This window comes from Dacryopinax primogenitus (assembly GCF_000292625.1).
Source record: "Dacryopinax primogenitus strain DJM-731 SS1 chromosome Unknown DACRYscaffold_8, whole genome shotgun sequence".
In the NCBI taxonomy this organism is placed as follows: Eukaryota; Fungi; Basidiomycota; class Dacrymycetes; order Dacrymycetales; family Dacrymycetaceae; genus Dacryopinax; species Dacryopinax primogenitus.
In genome coordinates, this window is record NW_024467205.1 from 879661 (window position 1) to 903796 (window position 24136).

Sequence of the window (24136 nt, forward strand, 5' to 3'; positions counted from 1 at the left end):
TCAAGGAAGGCTCGAGGACATTGTCTGCGTTGTTGAGAAATGTTGGAAAAATAGGTCGTGTGCCGGCGAACATCGGAACACGTCACATGATAATAATACACATTACATCCCTGACATTTTTCTCTTTCTTTTCACTTTCACTTTCACTTTGAAAGGAACAACAACAATGTTATACCAACGTGTGCAACAATAGTCCATACAACACTTCCGTCCAATATAGACAATGAATCCATCAATTGCACTTACAACAACAGCGCCGCACCAGCCACGACCCCCACACCAGCAAGCCAAAGCGCCTCATGGCCATAAATGACGCTCCCCGCAGCTCCTCTCGCACCCGGGCTCGCGCTAGCACTGCCCGTCGTCGTGGTCGAACTCGAACTGGTGGACCTGGTACTCCCGCTACTCCCGCTCGACTGGGTGGGAGCTGACGTGCCCGTCGCGGGCGGGGCGGCTGCGTTAGAGATTGTTGGCAGTTGCGAGCAGTCGCTCGACGATCCTGCAGGGTGCGCGTCTGGCGTGGTAGGATCACCTTGGGAGAAGGTGCTCGTCGTTCCCCCATTGACGTATATCCCCATGGGCTCGGTAGAGTCTCCCTACGCACAGTCAGCACTTCCTCGGGAAAGGAAGACAAGTGCGGCAGATGAAGGAGGGACGCACAACACAGTTCTCGAACGTGCCGGCGTCGTAGTTCCCAGGCATGTTCCAATCACAACCGAGCAGATCGTACACATGGTTACAGAACAGCGGGGCTTCCGGGGCGTCCTTACACGCCCTAAAGCAGAAGCTTTGGTAGTCCATAAAGTTCTGTTCACATATCAGCTCTCCTCACCACCGAACCGTATTCAGAGGGACTTACAGTCCACTCATGATACTGCTGCAGGGCGCCAAACGATGACCCGAACACGAGTCCTCCAATCGGGTTGCCATTCCCGTCCGCCCCGTGCGGGTCGAGTTCTCCTCCCTCGTCCCCAGCAGGGATATTAAGCTGTGTCATATCGCCCACCCCGGTGACCTGGACATAATCAGGAGTCTGCACGAAGTGTGCTCCGGTGATGGCGCCGTTGGGGATCAGGCGGGTACCATACCCGCTCTATCGGACGATGAGCAAACACACTCCTCCCTGTGTTAGGACGCACCCGGATACACCAAGCGACCTCGATCCTCTCCGTCTCCCCAATGGTGCTCGGCACGCCCTGAAAAGTCGGATCCGGAGGTGCCCAGAGACAAAAGTCCGTGACAGAGTTGATGTACACGTTCTGGCACTGACTGGTCTGGTTTGTGCCTGTACCGCACTCGTTCGTCCCTGATTGGCCCTGTTCAGACTGGGCAGGTGCGTTTGACGGCAAGTAGGTCGCGCTGTACTGTGCACGTGCGGTAAGTGCGAGGAGGAGAACAAGGAAGAACATGATATTCCTATAGTGCGAATGAAGTGAAGAGATGGTGGTCACCTAAGAAGAAGAAAATGAGGCGCCTGAGCGTATCAAAATTACATTGAAGGTTGTCTAAATATAGAATACATATCCCGATTCAATAGGCCCGATCACAGCATTCGGAGCCGAACAGCATTTGTATGTCTGATGTTGTTTGTATTGCCATTTATGTATATTCTACCATTTACCTCATTCGTAACATTTCATTGTCAATGTTTACAATATTCATCTTTCTACAGACAACCAAACGTAATATCCATCTCACTGCGACTGCTTGCCCCGCTCCACTCTGCCCCACCTCGTTCTCCTCTCCACATCTCCCCGCTTCATCCACCCCACCACAACCCACATGGACGGTACCGCCAAGCCAACTTCTGCAAATCAAAGCCGGATCAATATCAATCGTCCTCCCGATCGATGCAAAAGTTGCCCTACACTCCCAGATCGGCGGCTCTTCGCACGTATTATTTACCTCATGTTCACGAGAGAGTTGATGTTATGTCAACCGAATCGACCAACTTCGTTTCCTAGATCCTTTCCCATATCCGTATCCCTCTACTCTATCTGCCTTGCGCCCAGGAACCGGCGGCCATTCTCCTGCTCGTATCTCCCTCTCGCATCACTGCTTCTTCGAGGTTCACTGCTCTATACACCCACCCGTCAGAGGCTGTACGTGAGGCAAGATACAGTCCTTCTCTGCTTTGTATTACAAATGGCCAGGATTCTGGAGTATGTTGATCTGCGGACGGAGGAGCCGCAGTGTATAAGACGGTACTTCGTTCTAGTCTACAGTACAACTACATTCGCGTTGGTCTTGACACTTGCATTCGCATCCAACCCTGAGAAACAATTTCTCTGCGTAGAGTACCAGGGCCTCCACTGTTACCAGACATAGGAAGGCGCACGCCCGCACTCTTAGTCCCTGCCAACCATAACCTTTATAACCATTCCCGACTGCTCATCCCCGCCTTTGCTAATCAGCTCAAACGCCTTCCCCGCATCCTCGAGCGCAAACCGGTGCGTGACCATCTTCTCAATACCCTCCAGCGCGCCCGAGCCGATGAGCCGCAGCGCCTCGGGGTAGGTATCGTGATACCTGAACACGCCGAGCACGTCTACTTCCCGCAGTGCCGAGGCTGAAAGGGGGAAGAGAGCAGCCGGAGTACCCATCCCAACCAGGACGAGCTTCCCGCCTGTGGTCGCGCACTGCCCGTGTGTGAGGAACGGCCCTGCATGCAAGGGAGGAGGGACTCACATGCACCCCAGCTTGGATACACGGCTCGACGCCCGTGCACTCGAACACTACGTCGAACCCATCCGAATGGCCCGTTCCGGACTTGAGCTTCCCCGCTGTCTCCCTCGCCCTGTCCAGCCCTTCCTCGCGAGTCGCCGGCCTTCGCCCTCGCTGAAGGGTGTATGTCACATCAGCAAACCCCTGTTCCTTGGCGAACTCGAGTCGGGAAGGGTCGATATCCACTACGAGAACTCGGGATGCACCGTTCGCTTTCGCCAGCGCGCATGCGAGGAGGCCTACTGCGCCTGCGCCGAGGACTAGCGCGCTCTGACCTCGCTGGAAGTTGGCTCGCCTCGAAGCGTGGAGGACGACGGAGAGGGGCTCGGCGAGTGCCGCTTGTTCAAAAGTCGTGTTGTCCGATATGCTGGTAACTGTTAGCCTGGTACTGTACTGGTGCGAAGGGGGAACTCACGGATGCAGCAAGCGAGCAGGATGGTTCATCCTCCCCTGGAGCGTACCGTCCCGGTGAGGAAAGGTCTTTGCACTGCTGCAGAACTGCATGCTCGGGCAGAGGTTATACCTCCCCCCAAGGCAGAGTGTGCACTTGCCACAGTAGACACCGCACTCAATCGCTACCCGTTGACCGACTCTGAGCCCAGTGACTCCTGGCCCGAGGGCGACAACGACACCGGACGACTCGTGCCCGAGGACGAGGGGTGCGCGGAGGGCGAAATCGCCGTTCCTCCCATGTTGGTAGTAGTGCACTGTGCGAATCTTAGAACATGTCAAGAGCAGAGAAAGCAAGCGTACGATCACTCCCACAGAGCCCGGTAGCAACAACCTGCACTTGGACGTCGCCTTCCCCCGGCGGGGTCGGCACTCGGGACTCTAGTCGCAAGTCCTCAGGCCCGTGGAGGACCATTGCCGTGTAGGATTTCTCCGGGGGAGTCATGTTGCGTGTCTAGTAGAAAGAAGAGGGAATGAAAGAGAATGAAAGTGTAGAGTAATTGCTGAATCGCAGTGTTGAGTATTTATAATAATTTACCTCATGGTGGCTGGTGGTCAAATGACGGGCTAATGTAGTTCCGGTCCGACTGTCCGCACTTCGGTCAATCTTTACCTCTTTCTAGTGCAGTCATGTCCAGAACAAATATGCTTAAATTACATGCATGCTTTGGTATTATTAGATTATTGCAGAATATTGTCAGAATTCTTGGCCACCCACAGTGCTGGTCGAGAACAGGCAGAAGTAGCACATGAAGAACAATTATCCCCTTCTTCCTCGGAGTTTGCCAGCTGAGATTGCAGAAGATTAGAGAGGTTAAATGTGTGAGTAAGCAGCATGTATACTATAACGAAGGCAACCGAGAATTTGGCTGCTTACTGAGCACTTCCTCGAGGGCAACATGCAAGGATATTCCCTTACATCTTCCCCTCAACTCTCTTTCCTCTGATACTAAGCACCTTATTCATCTCGGCCTCTCCTGCCTTTCTGGGTCATCCGACTCCCCGAGACCTATTCGACTCCCGGTCCGGACTGCCGGAATTCCTGATCGTCCGCTTTGGACGGCGACCGGGTGTGAGAGTACGCCGGACATCGGGCCGAACCACCGACCGCCGAACGTCCGACGCCGCCGCCGTCATTGACGGACAACAGCGACAACAGCAACGTACATTCTTACCACCATCATGTCCTGCGAGCCAACACCATCAGTGCACGTCAGCCAACTATTCTCTCTCAAGGGAAAAGTCGCTCTCATCAGCGGCGGCACACGCGGTACGCCCCTTCGTTTGCCGCACTTTCTTGCTCACACAGCCCAGGAATCGGCGAAGCATGCGCAATCGCTCTGGGGGAAGCAGGCGCCTCAGTCTGTCTCATACAACGTAATACGAGCAACACGAGTACGAGGGACGCACTCCGCCTGCTCGGCGTAAAAGCAGAGATCGTCCCCTGCGACCTGGCAAACCTAGACGAGGTCAGGACGGTGTTTGACCGTGCGTTGGAGATGATGGGAGGGGAGATTCATGTGCTTGTCAACTGCGGTGGGATACAGAGGAGACATCCGGCTGTTGACTTCCCCGAGAAGGAATGGGATGAGGTACGTCTGCCTGTCCATGCCGTTCTGTACCCCTCCTATACTCACGCTTGGTAGGTAATCGACGTGAACCTCAAGTCCGTCTGGCTCCTCTGTCAAGCAGCAGGGAAACACATGGTGCCCCTCCGCCGGGGAAAGATAATCAACTTCGCCTCTCTCCTCACCTTCCAGGGCGGGCTAACAGTGCCTGCGTACGCTGCTGCCAAGGGCGCAGTGGGACAGCTTACCAAGGCGCTGAGCAACGAATGGAGCAAGGAGAACGTGCAGGTTAACGCTATTGCCCCGGGGTACATCGCTACAGATATGTATGCGCTCCTCCTCTCGGTGTGACCTGACTAACGATATATTGGGTAGGAACGAGCGACTCCTGGCTGACCCTACGCGGTTGCGCCAGATCTCGGAGCGCATCCCTGCAGGCCGCTGGGGTGCCCCGGCAGACTTTGCAGGCCCGACAGTGTTCCTCGCGAGCGAAGCGAGCCAGTACGTCTCCGGGGAGGTGCTTGTCGTCGATGGGGTATGTATCGTACTTTGTGCAGCCGGGAGTTGCTCACGTCATTCGTAGGGCTGGATGGGCCGTTAGTGGGCTCCGTATGCTCGGAGTTCGGGGAAAGATGTGTACGTTTGCCAGAAGACGGCCGGGAAGATGTGTGTAGCCTAAACGAATAAAGCCTGTTTCCCATCTCGGCGCCGTCTGTCATCTGTCCTCTTCTGGGCCTACCCGAGTGGGTACAATACTCCAGCGCGTGGGACATGAGCTGTGAGTCTCCCGAGGTCTCATAACCCACCTGTACTGATAGGATTACCCAATGTCGGAAGTCGGTTCGCAAGTTTGGCGAGGTCGGTAGTACCCCGCGGCGTGTCATCCGGTGGAAGATTATGCATACCACGCGTGGGACGATTCTGCCTTGCACAATCCTGGAAGACCAATGCAGCTGACTGATGCGTGGGAACGTCGTTCGGTTCTTATGGTTGTGACTGGAGGACTCGGCAGGGGTCGACTGTTCACCCTTGCAGGGCATGACAGCGATGAATGTTGTACATTGCCATGCGCAGAAATAACATGCGTGATGTCCGCCCCCGTTTCTGCCCTTATCGGCTTCTCCAGGATGGTCAGGCTCCGTACGAATTCGTCTGTCCTGAACCTCTTTATCTGCTCGCTGTTCTGAAACCGCTCTTTGAGCTCTCCCAGGCCGCCTCTAGCGGCGGCAATTCACGGAACATCGATACGACCGGTTTAATCGTCACGAGACATTCCCGCAACGGTGAAGCAAGTCTGGACCACTCTTCGCTTGATACCTCGCAAACAGCATGATCAGTTGCGAGTCTGAGAGACTGAATTCCAAGGATGCCGAGTGTTTGTTTGTTCTGGCAGTCTCAATGCATTTATGATCATTGAACATTAATGTTTTGCCCGGAAGTTAGCTTCCGTTCCGAGACTCAACTGATTTCGTGTCAAGGCAGCCTTGGTCCTGTACTACCCAGTACCATTGATCATTCTACTTCTCGCAATGTCCCCATCTTTCTCGTTGTGGGATGTAAGTCATGAATCGATCCTATTCGGGACCGGTTGATGGTCTTCCTTCAGATGATCAGATTTTGACCTTGGGGGCGAGTCGGATGCCCCATGATAGACACCCCTCACGAACTGCCCTTCCTCGCCAGGCTCTGGCGTATTTTGCCGGTTCGGTTTCGATTTTATGTCTACCGAATACTTGCCTACACATCACCACGGCCATCCGGCTACATGCGCTTTCAAGGGTCATTTAAAGTTGGCTTTGGGTTACCTCTCTACCTAAAAGGTGATTATGACCTCAAATTGATTGAACCCCACGCGATGTGCCTTCTTCGACGACATACCAACATACCATCTCCGAGATTCCTCAATTTTGTTACGCATGAGGAACGGGGTAGTACAATGTGCTACATTCTTATGACCGAATTACCCGGAAAGACGCTTCTTGAAGTCATCGAAACTCTGTCGCCGGGCGAGATCGTCGACATCGGGATGGACCTTCGAACACACTTGTCCGAGTTTCGCCGTATACCGAACCCGTATCCAACTCAAGTCTGGGGTGCATCTGGAGGTGAATGGCTGGCGCCCCGTTTTCATTATGATTGGGATATGCCGGTTTTTGAAGATGTGGCAGCGTTCCACAACTGGATCCAGAGCGTGACCGGGCAGTACTGGCCATTGGTTCAGCCGAAAGTAGAGAAGACATTCGCCAAGTATCACAACACACCGACCGTATTCACCCATGGCGATATCGCGCCTCATAACATTCTGATCGAAGGGGGAAGGATTTCAGGACTGATCGATTGGGAGACGTCCGGTTGGATGCCGCATTACTGGGAGAATATATGCTGTGTGGAACCAAACCGCCGCGGACCGGAGGCGTTCAGGAAGGTGCTTGAGATCGCATTGGCTGACTTTGGAGCGGGTGAAGGAGATGGCATAACTCAGGCTTCCGAAACAACTTTCAACCACCCGCCATGGGAAACGATGTCAAAGGAAGAGAAAGAATGGTATTGATCCGATGTGCGAGAGGTATGCCAGTACCATTTGGGAAGAAGCGGGACTGATTGGCTGGTGCAGCAGACGTGCCTGCCTTGTCCTTGACAGTGTGGTTTCGCAGATAAGACTGGGTTTTTCATATACCCACGTAGATGTTAACTACATGTCTTCAGCAGATCGCCTTTCCCTTGTCCTAGATAGTGCGGTTTCGCCATTTTCTTTACTAGGTGATCGCACGGACTTCCGGTACTGAGTTGCTGATGAGGACATGCAATTAGCATTTACATGAGTACATGAAGAACCCAGTCTTGTTTTATCAACAATGTGGTGGTGCTCATTGATCACATCGTGATTCTGCCTAGATGATCTGCTCAGCTCCTGTCTCTTGTTCTACAGAGTTCGTCAGTATGCATATAGCATGTGAAACAAACATACCAGCAGTAATGGGAGTAGCTCACAGGCAGCGCCCGATAGGAAGCCAGCATCCGGATCGCAAGTGCATGAGAAAGCGATGAAGACCCTCGTCTACTTCCCCGCTTCGCCTAGGCACCCAGCAAAGAACACCTCAAGCCCTCTCCCACACCCGCCAATTCCCCTGCATGTGCCATTTAGCGCCCAACAGCACCATCGCAGCGACCCCGAACGCCCCTCCCGAGAAACCGATGCATATCGTATACGCCTGCGCTCCGGTAAGATGGAGGGCCGTCTCCGAATAGTCGACGAGGGCGATCCCAATTGCTTCGCTCACCAGGCAAGGGACGGCGCCTACAAGACAGAGAAGGGCCCTGCCTGTTGCCATCTCTCCCAACCCTACTACTTCTGCGCATACAGGTCCACAGGCCGCCCAGAATATTCCCCCAGTCATCCCCTGCACGATACAGAAGAAGACGAGCAAGCCAAAGTTGCGTGCGAACATCCATATCACTAGACAGGAAAGATCACCAAGGAGGGTGATGATCGCTGTTCCGTTTATTCGCCCGACGCGGTCCAGGAACAGCCCAGTGAGAGGCCGGCCAACGATCTGCGATGCAGCCATGATCGCCTGCAGGCTTGCACCCTGCGCTTGCGTGAGCCCGAGCCCGGCTGTAGCGTAGGTCGGTACGCTGACTACGGCGATCGTGGACCCCAGGAGGATGGTAAACGTCCACAGGAGCACCCAGCTAAACCCCTTGTGTGCAAACCAGTGCAAATCCCGAAATCGGAACATAGTGACATGCGTTTCTGTTCTGACGCGCATGAGCAGGACGGAGGGTGTGAGCACGACCAGAGTCACAAAGGCGTTGATGATGAATGCCCAGCGCAGACCGAGGCGCTGGATCGTGGCGCGTGTTACGAGGGAGAAGAAGAGGCTCCCACCGCCCGAGCCGGAGGTGGCGATCCCGAGAGCGAGGGCGCGGTGTTTGGAGAACCATTGGGCGAGGACGGGGAGGGTGGGAAGCCAGACCTGTGAGAATTTGGGAACTTGGAATGGTTCTGATGTGTGGTTACTCACCAGACCAATCGCGGTCCCGCTCTGTGTCAAGAATATCTGCCAGATTTTGGTCGAAAGCCCCGCAAACACCAGTCCAAGGACTTGCAGAATCACTCCGATACACATGGGCACCTTGAGCCCGAGCCGACTGGTCAGGTAGTTTGAGAGCGGCGAGACGAACAGAGGAAGCGACAGTGCTAGGCCTGCTACGAACGCGTATTCGATGTCGTTCGCTCCGGGGAAGAAGTCGTTGACCCGGTAGAAGCTCAGGAAGACGCCGAAGGATGTGATTGGGCCCCAGGTGCACGCTAAATCGCGTGACCGAAACAAATGGAGCAAAATAGTGGTGAACATACTGTTTATGAAGAATTGGCAAAGGCAGACGACCCAACCGTAGCCACCATCGGGTATTGCCTCAGAGGGAGATTTGGATTCCACATCTCCGTTCGGAAGCAGGTCCTGTGGCTCGAGCGGTATCTGCAAGCTGAGCGCATCTCTGTCGTCCTCCTGTAGGTGATGTTCCAGAGCTGGAAAGTGGGAAGTTTCCTGCAAGCGACTAAGCTTTCGTTCCTGGATTGAGTCTCCTTGTTCTAGTTGAAGTTGCCCCTGCTGCAGAAGGGTAGGACTCTCCTTCTCAGGCTCTTGAACTTGTCCTGAGGTGGTCATCAAGAATAGAGCATGAAATGAGTGGGACCGCAAGCCATTTGTCCCAGCGTTTACGCATTCAACGCTCCCACAAGCAGACAGAGTGGAGAAGTCGATTCATGCGCCTGATAGTTGGACGGCCCGGAGAGGGCGCAGAAATTACGGCCCGATTGTCGGCCAAGTTTTCGGCTATCGGAGATACGCTTCCGGCGCATTGGCCTCCAAAGTTCCGGCAAAAGGTAACCCATTAAATGGTTTTGGATTGCCTGCTCATCGTTTACTCCCAACTCCTTTGTGCATCTTATACGAAATTGCAAGTTGTGGTTATTGGAGCGCCAACAAGTGCGATCATTAATGTTATCGTGATTGCCATTCCTGAATAAATTAAAGACACGGGGTATTTTTCATCCGCTTGCGCGTCGCGTTGCGCGTTCATGTTCATTTCAACTCGTGCCAACATATCGCTCAGCACGAACAGCTCTTACATTCAGAACACGAAGACTTCTGGAAAAACTTCAGATTATCTGAGAAGCTCTTGCACTATCTTGACCCACATAATCTAATGCTTGCGGAGACTTTCGCCGTGCTCGCAGGACACGAGTCTTCTCTGTTCACCGTCTCTCCCAATGGCCTCCAACTCTCTGAATCATTCGCACCTTTGCTACACCCAGGCGAACGATCCGCTCTGATATCTCTCGCTTCTATCGCTTTCCTGTATCGAAATGTCCGATCCTTCGCCCGGTCTCCGTCACACAGACCTAACGAGTATATATGCGCACTGGCATCCGCTGTCGGCGCAGAGCTGAAAGAATACGAAGCGCTCGTAGTGAAGACCGAAGAATCCGTCCTGCGAAAAGACGACGCTCTTGTCGGAAGCGGATCTTTCGTACCTATGTCAGCTCTTCTGGCGATCTTCTCTGGTTGGGAACCGCCTCTCGCCGCACTCTCGTCTCTGATCGCTGAGATCAAGGCCGGCCCTTCAGAAGGAAACGAGCCCAATTGGCCCGCCGGAAAGCTGATCGATCTTGTACATAGACGTGCAAGGACGGGATACTCGCAGGTGGCGGATATATTCAATCGTCTGCTAGCATCTCTTCAGCGCATCCTGCTACACCATCTCAACGCTTACCTGCTACATGGTATCCCCCTCCCTGCCGATTCAATCCCGTCCTGTATTTCTCCCGAAACGAAGGAGGCGATCGTGTATGTTGGTGATGCGATTGCCATCACGCAGAAAGAAGGCTGGACCCAGTCCCTCCCGCGAGAACTCCTGTCCGAATGGACATCCATGATCAATAACGCCTCGATTTTCGAAACACAAACGTTCGATACCCTTGTTGCAAGTATTCGGACGGGAGTCAGCGAGTGGCTTTGGGCACATGTCCTTACCCGAGACGACATCGTGAACGCGGTGGAATCATTGTTAGTGCTCCTAACAATGATGGCTCTTATTAACACCTGAATAGAGCCGATTATTTCCTTCTGCGAAATGGAGAGTTCTCTGTTGCTGTTATTCGAGAAGTCGAGCGCCTCAAGGCCGACCGGCTGAGATCACGAAACTCCATCATCCGCGCACAAGATCTTAACCATGCTCTATTACGAGCTTCAGTCGGAACATCCGCAGAGACCGACCCTTCCTTATCGAAGCTTTCATTCACCATCCCGTCTGGAACGATGCGGCCATTCCTACCTCATCTCACAAAATCCAACACCTCTATGTCACGATTCAGCGCCCTTCCGGATTTCTCCTCCTTCCTCCTCGGAACTCCAATCCAACTCACGTACCCACTCGAGTTCCCCCTCTCACTCTTCCTATCACCTTCCGCCCTCCAAACATACAGCCGGATGCACGCCTATCTCACCTCGGTCAGGCGAGCCCACATCCTCCTTCTCGACCTCTGGTCCTCTCTCTCGCTCGCTCAACGCAAAAGACGAAAGTGGCTCCGGATCGGCGAAGGCGGAGAGAACGAGGAGATCACGATGCGTACGATCCTCCTCAGGCGGAGCTGGGGTTGTGTACGGGAAATGATCTGGTTCTTGGAGGTGTTGTGGTCCTACATCGGTGGGGATGTCGTGGACACCTGTTATCGCACTTTCCGGGAGAAGATGGGTCTTCCAACAAGTCGGACAAGAACCGTTTCTCGGCCTCAGCAGGAAACACTGCCTGGCACGGAAATCGTGCGAGGGGAAACGCCCACACCGGAGAAACAGCTAGACTTTACGACCCTGCGGCAACTTCACACCACTTATCTGACCAGTCTTACGTCGGCATCGTTGATGGCCTCAGGACCATTATCGACTATCATCCATGAGATATTGCAGACCTGTGAACGGCTTGTTGGACAAGTGGAACGATGGGGTGGGGATGTGCTTCCTGATCTCCTAGGCGCGCAGATGGAGGGCGGAGGCGGGATGATAGAGCGGCAACAGGTAGTCGAAGAGATTTACGAGGTGAGAATACATACATCTACCACATCCGCCCGCATGCACCTGACACGTTTATCCAGATATTTACCGAGAACCTACGCGACTTCTTCTCCTTACTAGCAACATCACCCCTCCTTCCGACAAGAAACGCCGACATGTCCACTTTTGTCAACGCCTCCTGCGTGCTGAACGCTACGATGCATGGCGCGAACGGCGCGGCATCGATGCAAGCTCGGCGTCAGGTCGAGCATCTGATGTTAAAGTTGGACTTTAACATGCAGTTGTCTGATCCGGTGCAGAATGCACCCAGAGAGGGGGAGAATATCTTAGCTGGACTGACCTGACCTGATCTAAGGATCTTGTCTAGAATGTATATGTACATCTCCTATAGCTTGCTTGGAAGTTTCAGGGGTGATTCGTGATTTTGTAAACCTGCCTAGGATGTTGGAATACTGATACTGAACGCGCCATGTACCAGAAATTAGGACGGGATGGCCAAAAAGCATCGAGTGGGACTTTTGTCAGGAGAACACCTGGCCAAAAATGAATTTCGTTTCCGAGACGGGGAATCGAACCCCGAGCCAGTGCGTGAGAGGCACTAATGTTAGCCATTACACCATCTCGGATTGAATGGCACAAGGGAGGTTTCATTTTACATAAATTGCTTGCACATCACCCTCGGGAAGAAATCGTCTCAAACTATTCCATACATGACACATATTATTTTTCTTCTCCCCAACCCATCCTTACCGATTATACGGAATAACATCAGCCTACATGTTATGTACAACTAGGTACGCCGCCTAACTGGGTACTTCCTTAACACTACGTGGGCCATCACCTACCTGACTCGGTTCATATCTTTCTTTCGGGACGCGTCTTCCGACCAATTAATTGACGGTCCCTTTTTCCGCAGAAGTGGGACTTGTACGTGAGAAAGGTGCTGTACAGTACTTAGCAGTCGACAATTTTCTCTTGGCGCAGGGCAGAGGACGAAAATCCAAACACGAGCCTCGGCGGAAAGAAGAGAAGAGCCCAGGCTCAGGCTTCGGAGAACGGGCTTTTGATGATATCACGTTACTTTGCAAGCGCCAAGAAAAGCTGTGCTGCCAAGCTTCGACACGAGCGGAGAAGTGAATGTGCGGAGGCAGAAGGTGCCTTTCCATATGGTTGACTTGACCCAGTAGAGTCGGATTGCCTCAGATTGGTGGTGGGTTAATAGACGTCGATGTTGTTGTTGTTATTGTTGTTGGAGCAAGAATGAAGATAGCGTGCGGTTTGATATTAAATGGGTTGTACGATGGTGTGTGGGAGTGTTGTCGCGTAAGGGAAGAGCGCTCTAATTGAAAGAAGGTTGTGATATGGGCGCTTCCGTGTCCGTGTGCCAAGGTTGCTCTCATCCCTCATGGTCGATGTTGGGATATACGCCTCTCTCTAATGGCAAATAACACATCTCTCGGGGTGTGAAGCAATGACAACATACTGTGATTGACGGGTCTGAGGGAAGGTATGACATTTGGGGGAGAAGGGGAGGAGTGGAGTGCACTTGTAATGATGCCAAGACATTTCCCACTATACAGACCCGCTGCTCAGTTTTCCTTGTGGCGAATCGGAGGCAGCCAGCCTTTCCTATTCCCCCTTCCATCTGACAGGCCTTGTCCCTCTCCTCTGTACGTTCACCTCCTCCTCCCACTCACGGTCCATATCCTCTCTCACTCCCCCTACACTCGCCAAGCAACTATCTTTTCAATCTTCTTTTAATTGTCTCTCATTCAAACACCATGTTCTCTCTCGTCGCTGTCCCTCTCCTCTTGTCCGCATACACGTCCGCCCAATGTGAGTACAACATCTCATGACCAGAGACTCCGTTAAGCATCTTACAAACGACGTATAGACACGGCGACGTACCTCCCTAGCAATGCGCCTCCCACATCCGAGCAGGACCAGTCTGGAACCAACCAGTGCGGGTCAGGTCACAGCCAGACCTCGATGTGCCAGAATGGTGAGCAAACCCTGCCTATATGCGCTTTGTTCTCCGAATTCTGAGGTTTCGGGCTTTTAGTATACATCAACTCCGTCCAGGACTTTGTGAGTATTCTGTCACCCATCTCCTGAACTACCTGATCCGGCCTCTAGTGCTTGTGGGCTCCTCCCTCTACCGATGGCACCAACTCCACCATCGGCGAGACAGAGCGTATCGAAGTCGCTTGGTGCATGAAGGACGGGTACGGCACACGCCTCATCCCCGACGGCACCATCAAGGGCGCGCACTTTGTCCAGACTCCCGATTACGTCCAGGTAACAGGGTTCGGTGATTTCACCAAGATGAACATCCCTGCTGGTGACCAGGGTGGTGAGCTTGACCCACACGGTGCGGACGGGAATGGGAACCCGGTATGCGCGGTCTTGCTGTCTGATTCTAGGGTGTTTGACCGTTTGTTGTAGATCGGCGGTCTTGTCTTCGGCAGCTCTTTCGGTCAGCTCCAGCAGTACCATGAGTGGACCAACTACATGGCTGTCGACCAGTTCTGCATTCGTGCTTGCAAGGACAGCCCCAACGCACCTCTTCTCTGCAACCACATCTACGATGTCATGGGTTGCAACTGGAACATGCCCGGCAACTATGATCTGGGCGTTTTCGAGAAGTGTGTTTGAGTGTTCTGGATGTCGTGCCTTGCTGATTCTTGATTCAGCTGCGTTGGCGACACTGGCCCCGCCATGGGCATCTACGTCGAAGGCAACACGACCTCCACGTTCCAACAGGGTCAGCCCGTCACTCCTCCTGCTCAGCCCGCCCCGTCTTCCTCCCAGTGCTCGTCGTTCTCGACCATCCAGAATGGTCAGACCGCCGCGGCCCTCCCTAGCGCCTCGTCCGGTTCCTCCGGGACGACGACGAGCACCGGATCTGGGTCTCGCATGACCTCGACTGGCAGCAGCCGCAATACCTCCCCAACTGGCTCCCCCTCGGCCACCACAACGGCCAAGAGCTCTGCAGGCCACGTCGTGCCGACCTCGATGGGTGGCATGTTCGCTGTCGCCGGCGCGATGATCCTGGGCCTTGTTGGTGGTGCGGTCTTCGTTCTCTAGGTCTCGGACTAGATGAAGGACAGCAGAGTTGGTGTCTTGTTATTTTTCATTCTTATCGGATCGATATCTGACAGCTCTTTGTCGAGCATCCACTCCTTTTCACTCACTCCATACATCGTACATCGGACATTTTCACATCTCTCTCCATTCTCGCCCCATTGTGCCTTCGATACGTGTAGGTCGGAGGAGGGAAATGCACATTGATTGGTCAATCCCCATGCGCTTGGATATTTATTTGGAACATGACTCAAGTAGGGGGAGACGGTCGGTAAGGGTCGGAGGATCAGGTCATGAACTGAATGGGTTCATGTAGAGTGACCGACAGGGCGTAGGAAGGACACAGGCACACTCGGGCAGAACCCTGCAGATGAGGTAATCTCTGTATCAAGGGCATGATCAAGGAGGTGTTCGCTGTATAACAAGCCGGACATGAAGTTGGTATCGGGCACTGCCGATGGGATGGCGATGATGATGGCGATGATGAGAAGCTGCTAATTATAAGGTGTATTAATGTGCTTTGTTGGAGGAAACTAGGGACATCGCCCTAGAGTGCGGTGCGCTGGTCAGGGTCAGTAGGCAGTGTCAGTGTCAGGTGTAGCACTGCGCAAGAGCCGTCAATAATTAATATTGATCGTTGCAGGGCCCAAGAAGTAAAAACTGATACTTTTAACTTTCAATACAGTTACTAGTATACTGTTGGAAGCGATACACTTTGTGCCGAAACACTCGGGAGTTGTAATTGGGTACATCGCCTCCTCTACATAGAGCGGTGCATCCCCTCCTTGATTTGCTTGTCCCACGCCTCATCCGCACACGACCCGCACGACTTTGCTATATAACCCCCTCTTACTGCGTCCTTGTTGCTCTCACTTCACCTGCGACTACCGCATACCCGCCTAATTTCCCTTTCTAAGTACTACTCACTAAGAAGTACTGGGAATTACGATAAACGATAAACGACAACCGATTGTAACGACAACCACAACAATATCGACACGATGGAAACGTTCTGCTGTTGTATCCCAGTTCGCCTCGGCGTCTTTATCCTCTCCCTCCTGACCATCGCTCTGGGCGCTCTGGTATCCGCTGCAAGCTGGGTACAACTCTCTAGTCAGCCCTTGCTGCATCCTCATTCCGGGCAAATCAGACTAACCTCATTTCCCAGAACTCGGCTCAGACGCAGACACACAACAGAAAGTCATCATCATCATCGCTGGTGTCGTCTATGGCCTCCTCGCCTTCTTCTCCCTCCTCGGCTTCATCGGGTCCGTGATCGCCAACCGTGCATTGGTCAAGACATACTCAGTGATGCTCTGGATCAACTGGTTCCTCTCTCTCATCTCCGGCGGGCTCGCGATCTGGCAGCTCTTCCGCGCCGATGCAGTGCCCAACGTCGTCCAGAGCTGCCAAGCGTCGGATACGACCGCCACCGAAGCGGACTGCACGAACGCGTTCAAGGTCATCCGCGTCGTGTACATCATCATCTTCGTCATCCTCGAACTCATCGTCCTCTACGCATGCGTAATCGTATCCCGCTACGTCGACCAGCTGAAGCAGGAAGAGATGTTCCACCATGTAGAGAATCTGGAGCATCAGTTTGCTTCCCGCCCAGCACCGGTGGTCATGCAGTACGGTGCACCTGCGTATGCGCCTCTACCAGCAGGGAACCCCTCTACTCAGTATGTCAACAAGGCGTACTAAAACGATGGACTTGCGCTTGCATTTGTCGTTTTTCGTTTCCCTTTCCTTTTGAGATCATTGACTGGATGTCTCTTTGAGAGTTGATACGCCCGTTAGGATTGTATATTAGAGACGCACGATGTGCAATAAAATGCATAAACCCTCTCATCCAAGTACTGTCTGCCCTCCGTTGCAAGTCCGAAAACGCCGCAATTCCTTATAAACAAAAGATCGAAACTGATCGACAGATGATCGACGACAACTCAAGGTCCGAGTGTAATAACTTTTGGTGTTGCGGTCCGGGACGGTTGCCGCGTCCCGCGAACGGCGTTCTCTTCTCCGGCGTTGTCCCTGGCATGACGGGTATAACGGACGTCGGAGGCCGTCCATCGGCGCGTCGTCAACTTCGGACCGTCCGCGTACGTATATAGCAACACCTGTCCCATGGGGTACGAGGGAAGGGAAGGGATTCCTCTATCCTACTGCTTACTGCTTTGCTCTGCTTGACCCAGACACGACCCAAGCTTACTTGAAAGGACATGTTCCTCAGACGATCGTTGGCCAAGTTTAGGCGGAACGGGTTGTTGACCAGTCGGAGGGGGTATCAGGATGAGAGTTTTGGGTATAGGAAACCGCGGCCGTTCGAGGTTGACGACTGTACGTCCCATCCATGCGTCTGCGTTTGCGTCTGGGTCGACAGTGCTAACACGTCTGTCTCGCAGACACAGAACACCAGCTAGCGAACCGGACTCTGAACGCCGCTCTCCTCCGATACGCCGACAGCGTCCGCCTCCACGGGCACCGAGCAGCGTCCATCGACCCGCTAGACCTGCTGGAGCGTGACCCAGTCGCAGCTCTCGATCCCGAACGCTATGGACTCGTGCATAGGGAGAAGGAGTACGATGTTGATGGGATCGTTTTTGGCCTTGGGGGAAAGGAGGCTAGGGGGATGGTCAGTCTTGGAGAGATGGAGGAGTGGTTGAGGAGCGTGTATGTGGGTAGGATCGCTTATGAGTTTATGGTACGCATAGCATATGCTGTCACTGTCACTGTCATCCATACAAATGCTTATGTGGTCTAGCATTCTCCTGTAAGCCTCACCCTTGCCTGGTGCACCGTTCCCTAACGCACAGACAGTCCAAAGCAGCCCGGCTATGGTTCGCAAAGCACCTCGAGTCCGCGCCCTCCGCGCCCCTACCAGCAGAACACAAGCTCAGGATCGCTAAGCTTCTCTCCGAATCCGAGGTATTCGAGCATTTCCTGCAGACAAAGTTTCCCAACCTGAAGCGATACGGAGGCGAGGGCGCGGAGAGCATGATCGCTGGCCTGGATGGGCTGTTCGCGGTCGGTGCGGCTGGTACGCCTGGGATGGTGCTGGTGGGGAGGAAGCTGACTCCCAGGTATAGCGGGCGTGGAGCATATCATTCTGTGCATGCCGCATCGTGGTCGGCTTGCACTCCTTACGGGACTGCTGGAGTACTCCCCTGCTGCGCTGTTCCACAAGATCAAGGGTGGGAGTGAGGTTCCCGAAGAGCTCGGAGCTACCGCAGACGTGATCAGTCATTTGAGTGCGTTCTTTCCTCCCGGGAAGGATTGATCGTCTCACGCTCACGGTCACGCACGTGAACAGCCGCAGCCCCATCGCTCGTCTACCAAGGCGCGGCCAAGTCTATCAAAGTGACCATGCTTCCCAACCCTTCGCACTTGGAAGCCGTCAACCCCGTAGCGATGGGCAAGACGCGCGCAAAGCAGTACTCGCTCTTGCGCGACCTCTTCAGCGGTGCAGACCCGGCCGATTGCAAGCTCGGCGACAAGGTCATGTGCGTCCAGCTGCACGGCGATGGTGCCTTTACGGGGCAGGGCGTGGTCATGGAATCCCTTGGACTGAGTGACCTGCCACACTACACGAGCGGGGGCAGCGTGCACATTGTCGTGAATAACAATATTGGGTATACGACGCCTTCGACCTCTGCCCGCTCGTCCCTCTACTGCTCCGACGTGGCGAAGATGATCGCTGCGCCTGTCTTGCACGTGAATGGTGACCATCCGGAGGACGTCGTGCGCGCTATTCAGACTGCGTTCACCTACCGCCAGCACTTTAGGAAGGATATCGTCGTTGATCTTATTACGTACAGGCGCTGGGGACATAACGAGCTTGATGAGCCTGCGTATACCCAGCCGCTGATGTACGAGAAGATCAGGAGCAGGAAGAGCGTGCCGAAGCTGTATGAGGAGAAACTCGAGGTACGCGGTTGTTCCCTTTATTTGTATGCTCTGCTGATATGGTCACAGGCGGAAGGGGTGCTGGACGCGAGCGGAGTGAACGACCTCCGTTCGGCTTACAAGGACAACCTCGAGAAGGAGCTTACGGAAAGTGCGACTTATACCCCTGTTGCGGACCACCTACAGGAACAGTGGAGCAGCATGGTCTGGCCCGGCAGCGCCGAAGCTGTACGCGATCCCGAAACTGGGATCAGCGAGGAGACCCTCAAGCAGGTCGCGCAGGCCAGCGTGGCTATCCCTGAGGGATTCGTGAGTCCTTCAGTACATCTGAGAGGAAGGCGTGGTTAATCCAAGTTCGTTCAGGAGATCCACCCCCGCTTGCAGCGGCACGTCAAACAGAGGCTCGAGAGCGTCGATTCCGGCAAAGGCATCGACTTTGGCACAGCGGAGGCGATGGCCTTCGGTTCCCTCATGCTGGAAGGGTATAACGTCCGTATTTCTGGACAAGATGTCGGACGAGGGACGTTCAGCCACAGGCACGCGATGCTTGTTGACCAGAAGACGGAGCGGGTCGTCGTACCCCTAAATATGTCTCTCGGCGAAGGGCAGGGGATGCTCGAGCTCGCTAACAGCTCTCTGAGCGAATTCGGTGTGCTGGGCTTTGAGTGGGGCGTCAGTATCGACTCGCCTAGGCTGTTGCCCATTTGGGAAAGGTAAGCGTTCCACACTCAGTTTGGGATGCATGCCCTGACGCTTTTCGCAGTCAATTTGGCGACTTCTTCAACGGCGCTCAGATCATTATCGACACGTTCGTCTCCTCTGGTGAGAGCAAGTGGCTCCGTCAGAGCGGGCTGGTAATGCTCCTCCCTCATGGTCTCGACGGTGCCGGCCCAGAGCACTCGTCCGCGCGTATCGAGCGCTTCCTTCAGCTGACGAACGATCCTTACCAGAAGGAGAGCTTTAACCCGAACATGCATGTGATCAATGTCACCACGTCTGCGCAGTACTTCCACTTGCTGCGCAGGCAGATGAAGAGGAACTACCGTAAGCCGTTGATTGTCGCTTCTCCTAAGGCGCTTCTCCGGGCTCCCGTACGTCCCATCTATATGGACGATTCCTCATCTCTTACTATTAAACTCTAGGCGGCGTCGTCATCCCTGGCCGAGATGACCTCGGGCACCAAGTTCCAACCCGTGCTCGCAGACCCCAGCATTAGCGATCCAGCCAGCGTCAAGCGGCTCATCCTCCTGACTGGCAAGTTCTACTACATCCTAGCTCGGGAGCGCGATCAGAGGAAGCTCTCCTCCGACGTCGCCATCGTTCGTATCGAGGAGCTCGCTCCTTTCCCGTTCGACGCCGTTAAGGACGTACTCTCAGCATACAGCAATGCCGAGCTCGTCTGGGCACAAGAAGAACCGAAGAACCAAGGTGCCTATCCCCATGTGGCGCCTCGTATTGCCTCGATCCTGGCGGAGCTGCCGACTGGATCGAAGGAAATGAAGTATGTCGGCCGGAAGGAGTCGCCTGTTCCTGCTGTTGCTGTTGGAACTTGGCACGCTAAGGAGGCGAAGCAGCTGCTTGATGAGGCGTTAGCTGGTCTGTAGGTGGGTGAGGCTCAAATATGTATATGTAATTTCGATCTTTGAGGACGCTATAATAAACTCGCTGTTGCGCATTGCAGATTACTCGTGGTACCTTTCAAGAGGAGCAGCGAGGTTAACAAGAGGGAGACAGTCCGACACACACCGCAGACCTACGGGAAAGAAATCCAACAACACGCTGTTATTCGAGCACCCTCCGCCTCGGGGTAGCTTCGGCCAAAGTCGGCTCTGGTTGATCACAGCACTCCTCTATGCTTTTTGCACGCACCTCCAAAACCCAAGTTATTTCAACAAATTTCCCATTATTACAACTTCCCATAGGAATACATACATGTACAACAATTCAGCCTTGGGTTTTACCAGTGTAGTGTGAGGATATACAGGCCAGCCCCGAATATAGTCGAGAGAGAGGGGTAATAAGACAGGTAGGTAAGATACCTGGTGTAAGAGGCACCATTAGTGCCTAGAAGGAAGTAAGACAGTACTCTATGCGCTTGTCGATGCCTCGGGCGTTTCGACCGCCTCCGCCTCCTCCTCCTGCGGTTGGTAATGCGTATGCCCCTCCCCATGTATCCTCCTCTCCGGCCGGTCCACAGCGCGGAACACAACGATACACGTCGCTGACGTCAAACAGATACACGTGGAGACATAAAACATCAGCCCAGGGATAGTCGTGATCGTCGCGGAGAGGATACTGCCCAAGATGACGGGGGAGAGCACTTGACCGACAGACTCGAGCATCGCGTTCGCGGACAGGATCTCGTCGCTTTGCGAGTGGTGGACGGAGGAGACGAGCAGGCTGTTGAGGGCGATGTGTCCGCCTGCTCCGAAGCCCATGAGGAGCGCCGCTGCGTTACTATGTCAGACTAGGGCTAAATAGATAGAGTGCGGTGTGGACTCACAGGCAAACACCCCGTACTTCGTCTTGGACACCCCGATCATCGAGATAAAGAACGCGTCAATGATGTCCGACCCAACGATAAGCACCGTATCCGTGCGTCTCATGATCTCCTGGGTGGTCAAGTGCATCCCCCTCCTCTCGGCATAGCGCGCATACAGCTTCCTGCCATATCTGATCACGCTCGGGAAGACGAAGACGAGGAAGAGCCCCTTGCCCCCCATAAGCAGAGAGATGCCGAGCCCGTTCTGGTCGGGAGGGGAATGGAACTCGTTTATCAGGCGCATCATCACTGCCAGGCCGAGGTAGTGGGAACCTGCAAACCAGAGGAAAGAAGCGAACCCGGCGATGAGCAGGCTGCAGTCTCTCTGATTCTGGCCGGGGATGATAGGGATGAGCACGAGCAGGGGCTCGAGGATCGACAGGATGGGCCGTACGGCCTGCTTGAGACTGTGCACCAGGCCGGACTTGCCATCGTCCGCGAGGTCAGAGTCCATCACATGCTGCATCTCCTCGATCGCCTCTCTGCGTTCTGCGAGCACGTACGACTCGGGGAGGAAGAACACTTCGTACAGGAGCACGCAGACCTGAAGGGCGAGCGTCACCCAGTACACGGCGGTGACGTGCTTCCAGTGCTCAGTGATATATCCTCCGAGAACGAAGGATGGGGTAAGGCCGAGCGTAGCTGCAGCGCCTAGGAATGACAGGCCGGACGTGCGTTCTTGTGGAGACGTCGTATCGACGATATACATCCTGCCGACGAGGACAATCGCTCCTACCGACGCGAATGCCGCGAGGACGATGGCGAGCCCGGCTAGGACGAGTGCGAGGGTGCCGTGCACGTTGAGCGCGAGGATGAAGCATGAAAAGGCGGTGCAGGCGACGGAGGTGAGGGTGACGAATACCGGTTTGCGACCGTATTTCTTTACGAAGAGGTTGACGAGCCCGAAGGAGATCATCGCTATGTTATACATTGTACGGTGTTAGCGAGTGAGGGGAATGGGTTGGTAAGCAGGCGTACAGGAAATGGCATCGACGATACCCATGACGGTTACGGCGATGGTGTATGCGGTGACGACGGAGGGGATCTCGCACATCTCCTCTGTAGGTGTGTGGCCCATGGGGAGCGCCTCAGGCTCGTGCAGCTCATACCACCTGCGGCAGATGATAAACCGTATGATGGCGAGTGTCGTCGTTGTTGGGAGCTGGGGGCGTGAGCGGGCGATAAGAGAGATATAGAGGGGAGACGCACCATCGTTGCGAGACATGCGCCTGCGACGACAGGCAGGACATACCAGAACTTTGTCTTCTTGACTGGGTCAGAAGGGGAGTCTGATGCAGGCTCGGGGACGATGAGCGGTGTGCGCTCGTCTGAGGGTTGTTTTGCTGATGTTGCCATAGTGGTCGTTTGCAGAAGAGGATGAGCAGGAAAGGAGAGAGATACGAGAAAGATAAGGAGAGATTTGTGAGGGGATTATGAGGGTGGACAGCTTGAGAGGGTACGCAGCATGTCCAGTGTGAGGCGACAAGAGGGCGGGCTGACGTCGGCCTTTTCCCCTTCTTCTCCACAAATAAAATAGACTCAGTTGACCACTCTTCCCTGTGCTTTTAGCGTCCACACGAGGCCACAAATAACACGGAAGAACAACGGGTCTGTGCGCCTTCTCAGTCTTGTTGCTTATCTTCCCATCCCGGTTATTCATTTCCACCGCAGAGGAATAGGCCGCGTAGTGGGGTACGTCCTTCGTCGTACTGGTTCGTCGTAGGCTGCACAGCAAACATATCGTACCAGTTCATTCGTACTTCCTTCAGCATCCAGTGCACAATACGAATGTTACCAGGTGCGTGCCTGACAGGCCGCATACATGAACCTTGCTGGCGTTACACATCGTGCTATGTCCGTCAGCCTCGCAGGGTAACGGCAGCCAAACCTTCAAGCCATACCGACCGACATCTTCCACTTGGTGTGCTGTCCGTCCCCCGCGGGATGAGCCTCGCGTCGAACACGACTTGGACAGGCTGTAGCGTGCTCGTGAGCGGGGACGCGGGGCCTGGGAATGACTCGAGAAGGATAGGGTATTCGGGATACTTGTCAATAACGAGCGTGCAACCCACATAGGCGGATTTCTACATTTGCTTCCCAACACGAGGGGTCGAGTTTCCGCACTGTTGGAGGAGGACGACTAAAGTTATTCGCTGCCCGTTTTTGTTGTTCATGATGGCCAATAAGTCGGATCTCGATGGGATCGTGTGACCAGAACACCTCTTCTTTCCCGAATGATATCCTAATGGTCTATCTTACAGAATCTATGGGTCTCGGACGGCAAGTGAGATGAGGTGCAGTAAGTGCTCGAATGTGTCGGACATCTCCCACATTATGGTGTTCTGTCCTATTTCCTTCTTCTCGTCCGCTTGTTTGACTATAATCAGTGAATATTACCAAATACATAATATGATCCGAAGACCGATGTTCTGAGATTAGAAGTACAGAGTAAAACATCTGACGAAGCGTGAGACGACGGGGATCATACAATCATGAAACGCAAGCATTAAATACCTCTGTAAATAGCCAAACAGGGACATAATCATCGACAAACCTCTCAGATAAGAATTTTCAACGCAAGTACGCGCCGTAATGCGTTTAATCAAAAAAAACGCAAAAGAGTCTGCTCCGGAGAGGCTTGAACTCTCAACCTCCTGATACCGCCTTGCAGTGCTTAACAGTCAGACGCGCTAACCAATTGCGCCACGGAGCACTTGGATGGAAGAGGGGCACCCGCTAACTCCTATATACCGTTCTTTTGTAGCTCCTCGCACGTGCGCTGAGTG

At 54.0% G+C, this 24136-nt stretch overlaps 10 protein-coding genes and 2 non-coding genes across 12 annotated transcripts; 6 read left to right on the forward strand and 6 right to left on the reverse strand.

Moving 5' to 3' along the window:
* Positions 1-449: 449 nt before the first annotated feature.
* On the reverse strand, positions 450-1334 carry DACRYDRAFT_43793 (uncharacterized protein; the record flags this gene model as incomplete). Its single annotated transcript, XM_040774544.1, has 4 exons — positions 450-596; positions 661-807; positions 860-1093; positions 1140-1334. Coding segments are annotated over 4 exons (723 nt in total), but the record flags the coding sequence as incomplete, so codon positions are not given.
* An 869-nt stretch (positions 1335-2203) lies between these two features.
* On the reverse strand, positions 2204-3638 carry DACRYDRAFT_22013 (GroES-like protein). Its single transcript, XM_040772639.1, has 4 exons — positions 3478-3638; positions 3140-3431; positions 2689-3091; positions 2204-2639 (listed from the first exon to the last, which is right to left on the reverse strand). The coding sequence occupies exons 1-4, from the start codon at positions 3617-3619 to the stop codon at positions 2349-2351; spliced, it is 1128 nt and encodes a 375-aa protein (XP_040629230.1). The 5' UTR covers positions 3620-3638; the 3' UTR covers positions 2204-2348.
* A 718-nt stretch (positions 3639-4356) lies between these two features.
* Positions 4357-5737, forward strand: DACRYDRAFT_79132 (NADP-binding protein; the record flags this gene model as incomplete). The annotated part of the gene is made up of 6 exons (XM_040776378.1): positions 4357-4444; positions 4489-4766; positions 4821-5068; positions 5118-5277; positions 5326-5520; positions 5580-5737. The coding sequence occupies 5 exons, from the start codon at positions 4357-4359 to the stop codon at positions 5341-5343; spliced, it is 792 nt and encodes a 263-aa protein (XP_040629231.1). The 3' UTR covers positions 5344-5520; positions 5580-5737.
* Positions 5738-6693: 956 nt separating this feature from the next.
* Positions 6694-7293, forward strand: DACRYDRAFT_107264 (kinase-like protein; the record flags this gene model as incomplete). The annotated part of the gene is made up of 1 exon (XM_040768438.1): positions 6694-7293. The coding sequence occupies one exon, from the start codon at positions 6694-6696 to the stop codon at positions 7291-7293; it is 600 nt and encodes a 199-aa protein (XP_040629232.1).
* A 547-nt stretch (positions 7294-7840) lies between these two features.
* On the reverse strand, positions 7841-9412 carry DACRYDRAFT_88736 (MFS general substrate transporter; the record flags this gene model as incomplete). Its single annotated transcript, XM_040776875.1, has 4 exons — positions 7841-8719; positions 8768-9054; positions 9103-9160; positions 9185-9412. The coding sequence occupies 4 exons, from the start codon at positions 9410-9412 to the stop codon at positions 7841-7843; spliced, it is 1452 nt and encodes a 483-aa protein (XP_040629233.1).
* Positions 9413-9953: 541 nt separating this feature from the next.
* Positions 9954-13178, forward strand: DACRYDRAFT_94683 (uncharacterized protein; the record flags this gene model as incomplete). The annotated part of the gene is made up of 5 exons (XM_040777238.1): positions 9954-10813; positions 10858-11569; positions 11603-11842; positions 11899-12111; positions 13152-13178. 5 exons carry the CDS (start codon positions 9954-9956, stop codon positions 13176-13178), a joined length of 2052 nt encoding a protein of 683 aa, XP_040629234.1.
* DACRYDRAFT_t36 lies at positions 12373-12444 on the reverse strand. Its single transcript has one exon. It is a non-coding gene; the product is annotated as a tRNA-Glu (tRNA).
* Positions 13179-13493: 315 nt separating the features above from the next.
* DACRYDRAFT_22015 (uncharacterized protein) lies at positions 13494-15119 on the forward strand. The gene is made up of 6 exons (XM_040772640.1): positions 13494-13654; positions 13713-13820; positions 13881-13906; positions 13955-14212; positions 14264-14463; positions 14512-15119. Exons 1-6 carry the CDS (start codon positions 13600-13602, stop codon positions 14903-14905), a joined length of 1041 nt encoding a protein of 346 aa, XP_040629235.1. The 5' UTR covers positions 13494-13599; the 3' UTR covers positions 14906-15119.
* Positions 15120-15788: 669 nt separating this feature from the next.
* Positions 15789-16748, forward strand: DACRYDRAFT_22016 (uncharacterized protein). Its single transcript, XM_040772641.1, has 2 exons — positions 15789-16015; positions 16071-16748. Exons 1-2 carry the CDS (start codon positions 15904-15906, stop codon positions 16604-16606), a joined length of 648 nt encoding a protein of 215 aa, XP_040629236.1. The 5' UTR covers positions 15789-15903; the 3' UTR covers positions 16607-16748.
* Positions 16749-17050: 302 nt separating this feature from the next.
* Positions 17051-20412, forward strand: DACRYDRAFT_99974 (dehydrogenase E1 and transketolase domain-containing protein 1; the record flags this gene model as incomplete). Its single annotated transcript, XM_040777645.1, has 10 exons — positions 17051-17242; positions 17308-17606; positions 17667-17675; positions 17723-17942; positions 17992-18153; positions 18216-18829; positions 18878-19117; positions 19172-19521; positions 19572-19899; positions 19951-20412. Exons 1-10 carry the CDS (start codon positions 17125-17127, stop codon positions 20410-20412), a joined length of 2802 nt encoding a protein of 933 aa, XP_040629237.1. The 5' UTR covers positions 17051-17124.
* A 389-nt stretch (positions 20413-20801) lies between these two features.
* Positions 20802-22706, reverse strand: DACRYDRAFT_99975 (MFS general substrate transporter; the record flags this gene model as incomplete). The annotated part of the gene is made up of 4 exons (XM_040777646.1): positions 20802-21257; positions 21312-22268; positions 22329-22462; positions 22603-22706. 4 exons carry the CDS (start codon positions 22704-22706, stop codon positions 20896-20898), a joined length of 1557 nt encoding a protein of 518 aa, XP_040629238.1. The 3' UTR covers positions 20802-20895.
* Positions 22707-23973: 1267 nt separating this feature from the next.
* On the reverse strand, positions 23974-24063 carry DACRYDRAFT_t35. The gene has a single exon. It is a non-coding gene; the product is annotated as a tRNA-Asn (tRNA).
* Positions 24064-24136: the final 73 nt, after the last annotated feature.

What these genes read in the sequence shown, in the direction of transcription:
- DACRYDRAFT_22013 (XM_040772639.1), bottom strand. Translation starts at nt 3,619, where the DNA reads ATGACTCCCCCGGAGAAATCCTACACGGCAATGGTCCTCCACGGGCCT. An exon ending in CCTGCTCGCTTGCTGCATCC is followed by an intron (nt 3,092 to 3,139) that starts GTGAGTTCCCCC and finishes AACAGTTACCAG; the next exon opens with CATATCGGACAACACGACTT. An exon ending in GTATCCAAGCTGGGGTGCAT is followed by an intron (nt 2,640 to 2,688) that starts GTGAGTCCCTCC and finishes ACACACGGGCAG; the next exon opens with TGCGCGACCACAGGCGGGAA.
- DACRYDRAFT_22015 (XM_040772640.1), top strand. Translation starts at nt 13,600, where the DNA reads ATGTTCTCTCTCGTCGCTGTCCCTCTCCTCTTGTCCGCATACACGTCC. An exon ending in CGCATACACGTCCGCCCAAT is followed by an intron (nt 13,655 to 13,712) that starts GTGAGTACAACA and finishes AACGACGTATAG; the next exon opens with ACACGGCGACGTACCTCCCT. An exon ending in GATCTGGGCGTTTTCGAGAA is followed by an intron (nt 14,464 to 14,511) that starts GTGTGTTTGAGT and finishes TTCTTGATTCAG; the next exon opens with CTGCGTTGGCGACACTGGCC.
- DACRYDRAFT_22016 (XM_040772641.1), top strand. Translation starts at nt 15,904, where the DNA reads ATGGAAACGTTCTGCTGTTGTATCCCAGTTCGCCTCGGCGTCTTTATC. An exon ending in AAGCTGGGTACAACTCTCTA is followed by an intron (nt 16,016 to 16,070) that starts GTCAGCCCTTGC and finishes CTCATTTCCCAG; the next exon opens with AACTCGGCTCAGACGCAGAC.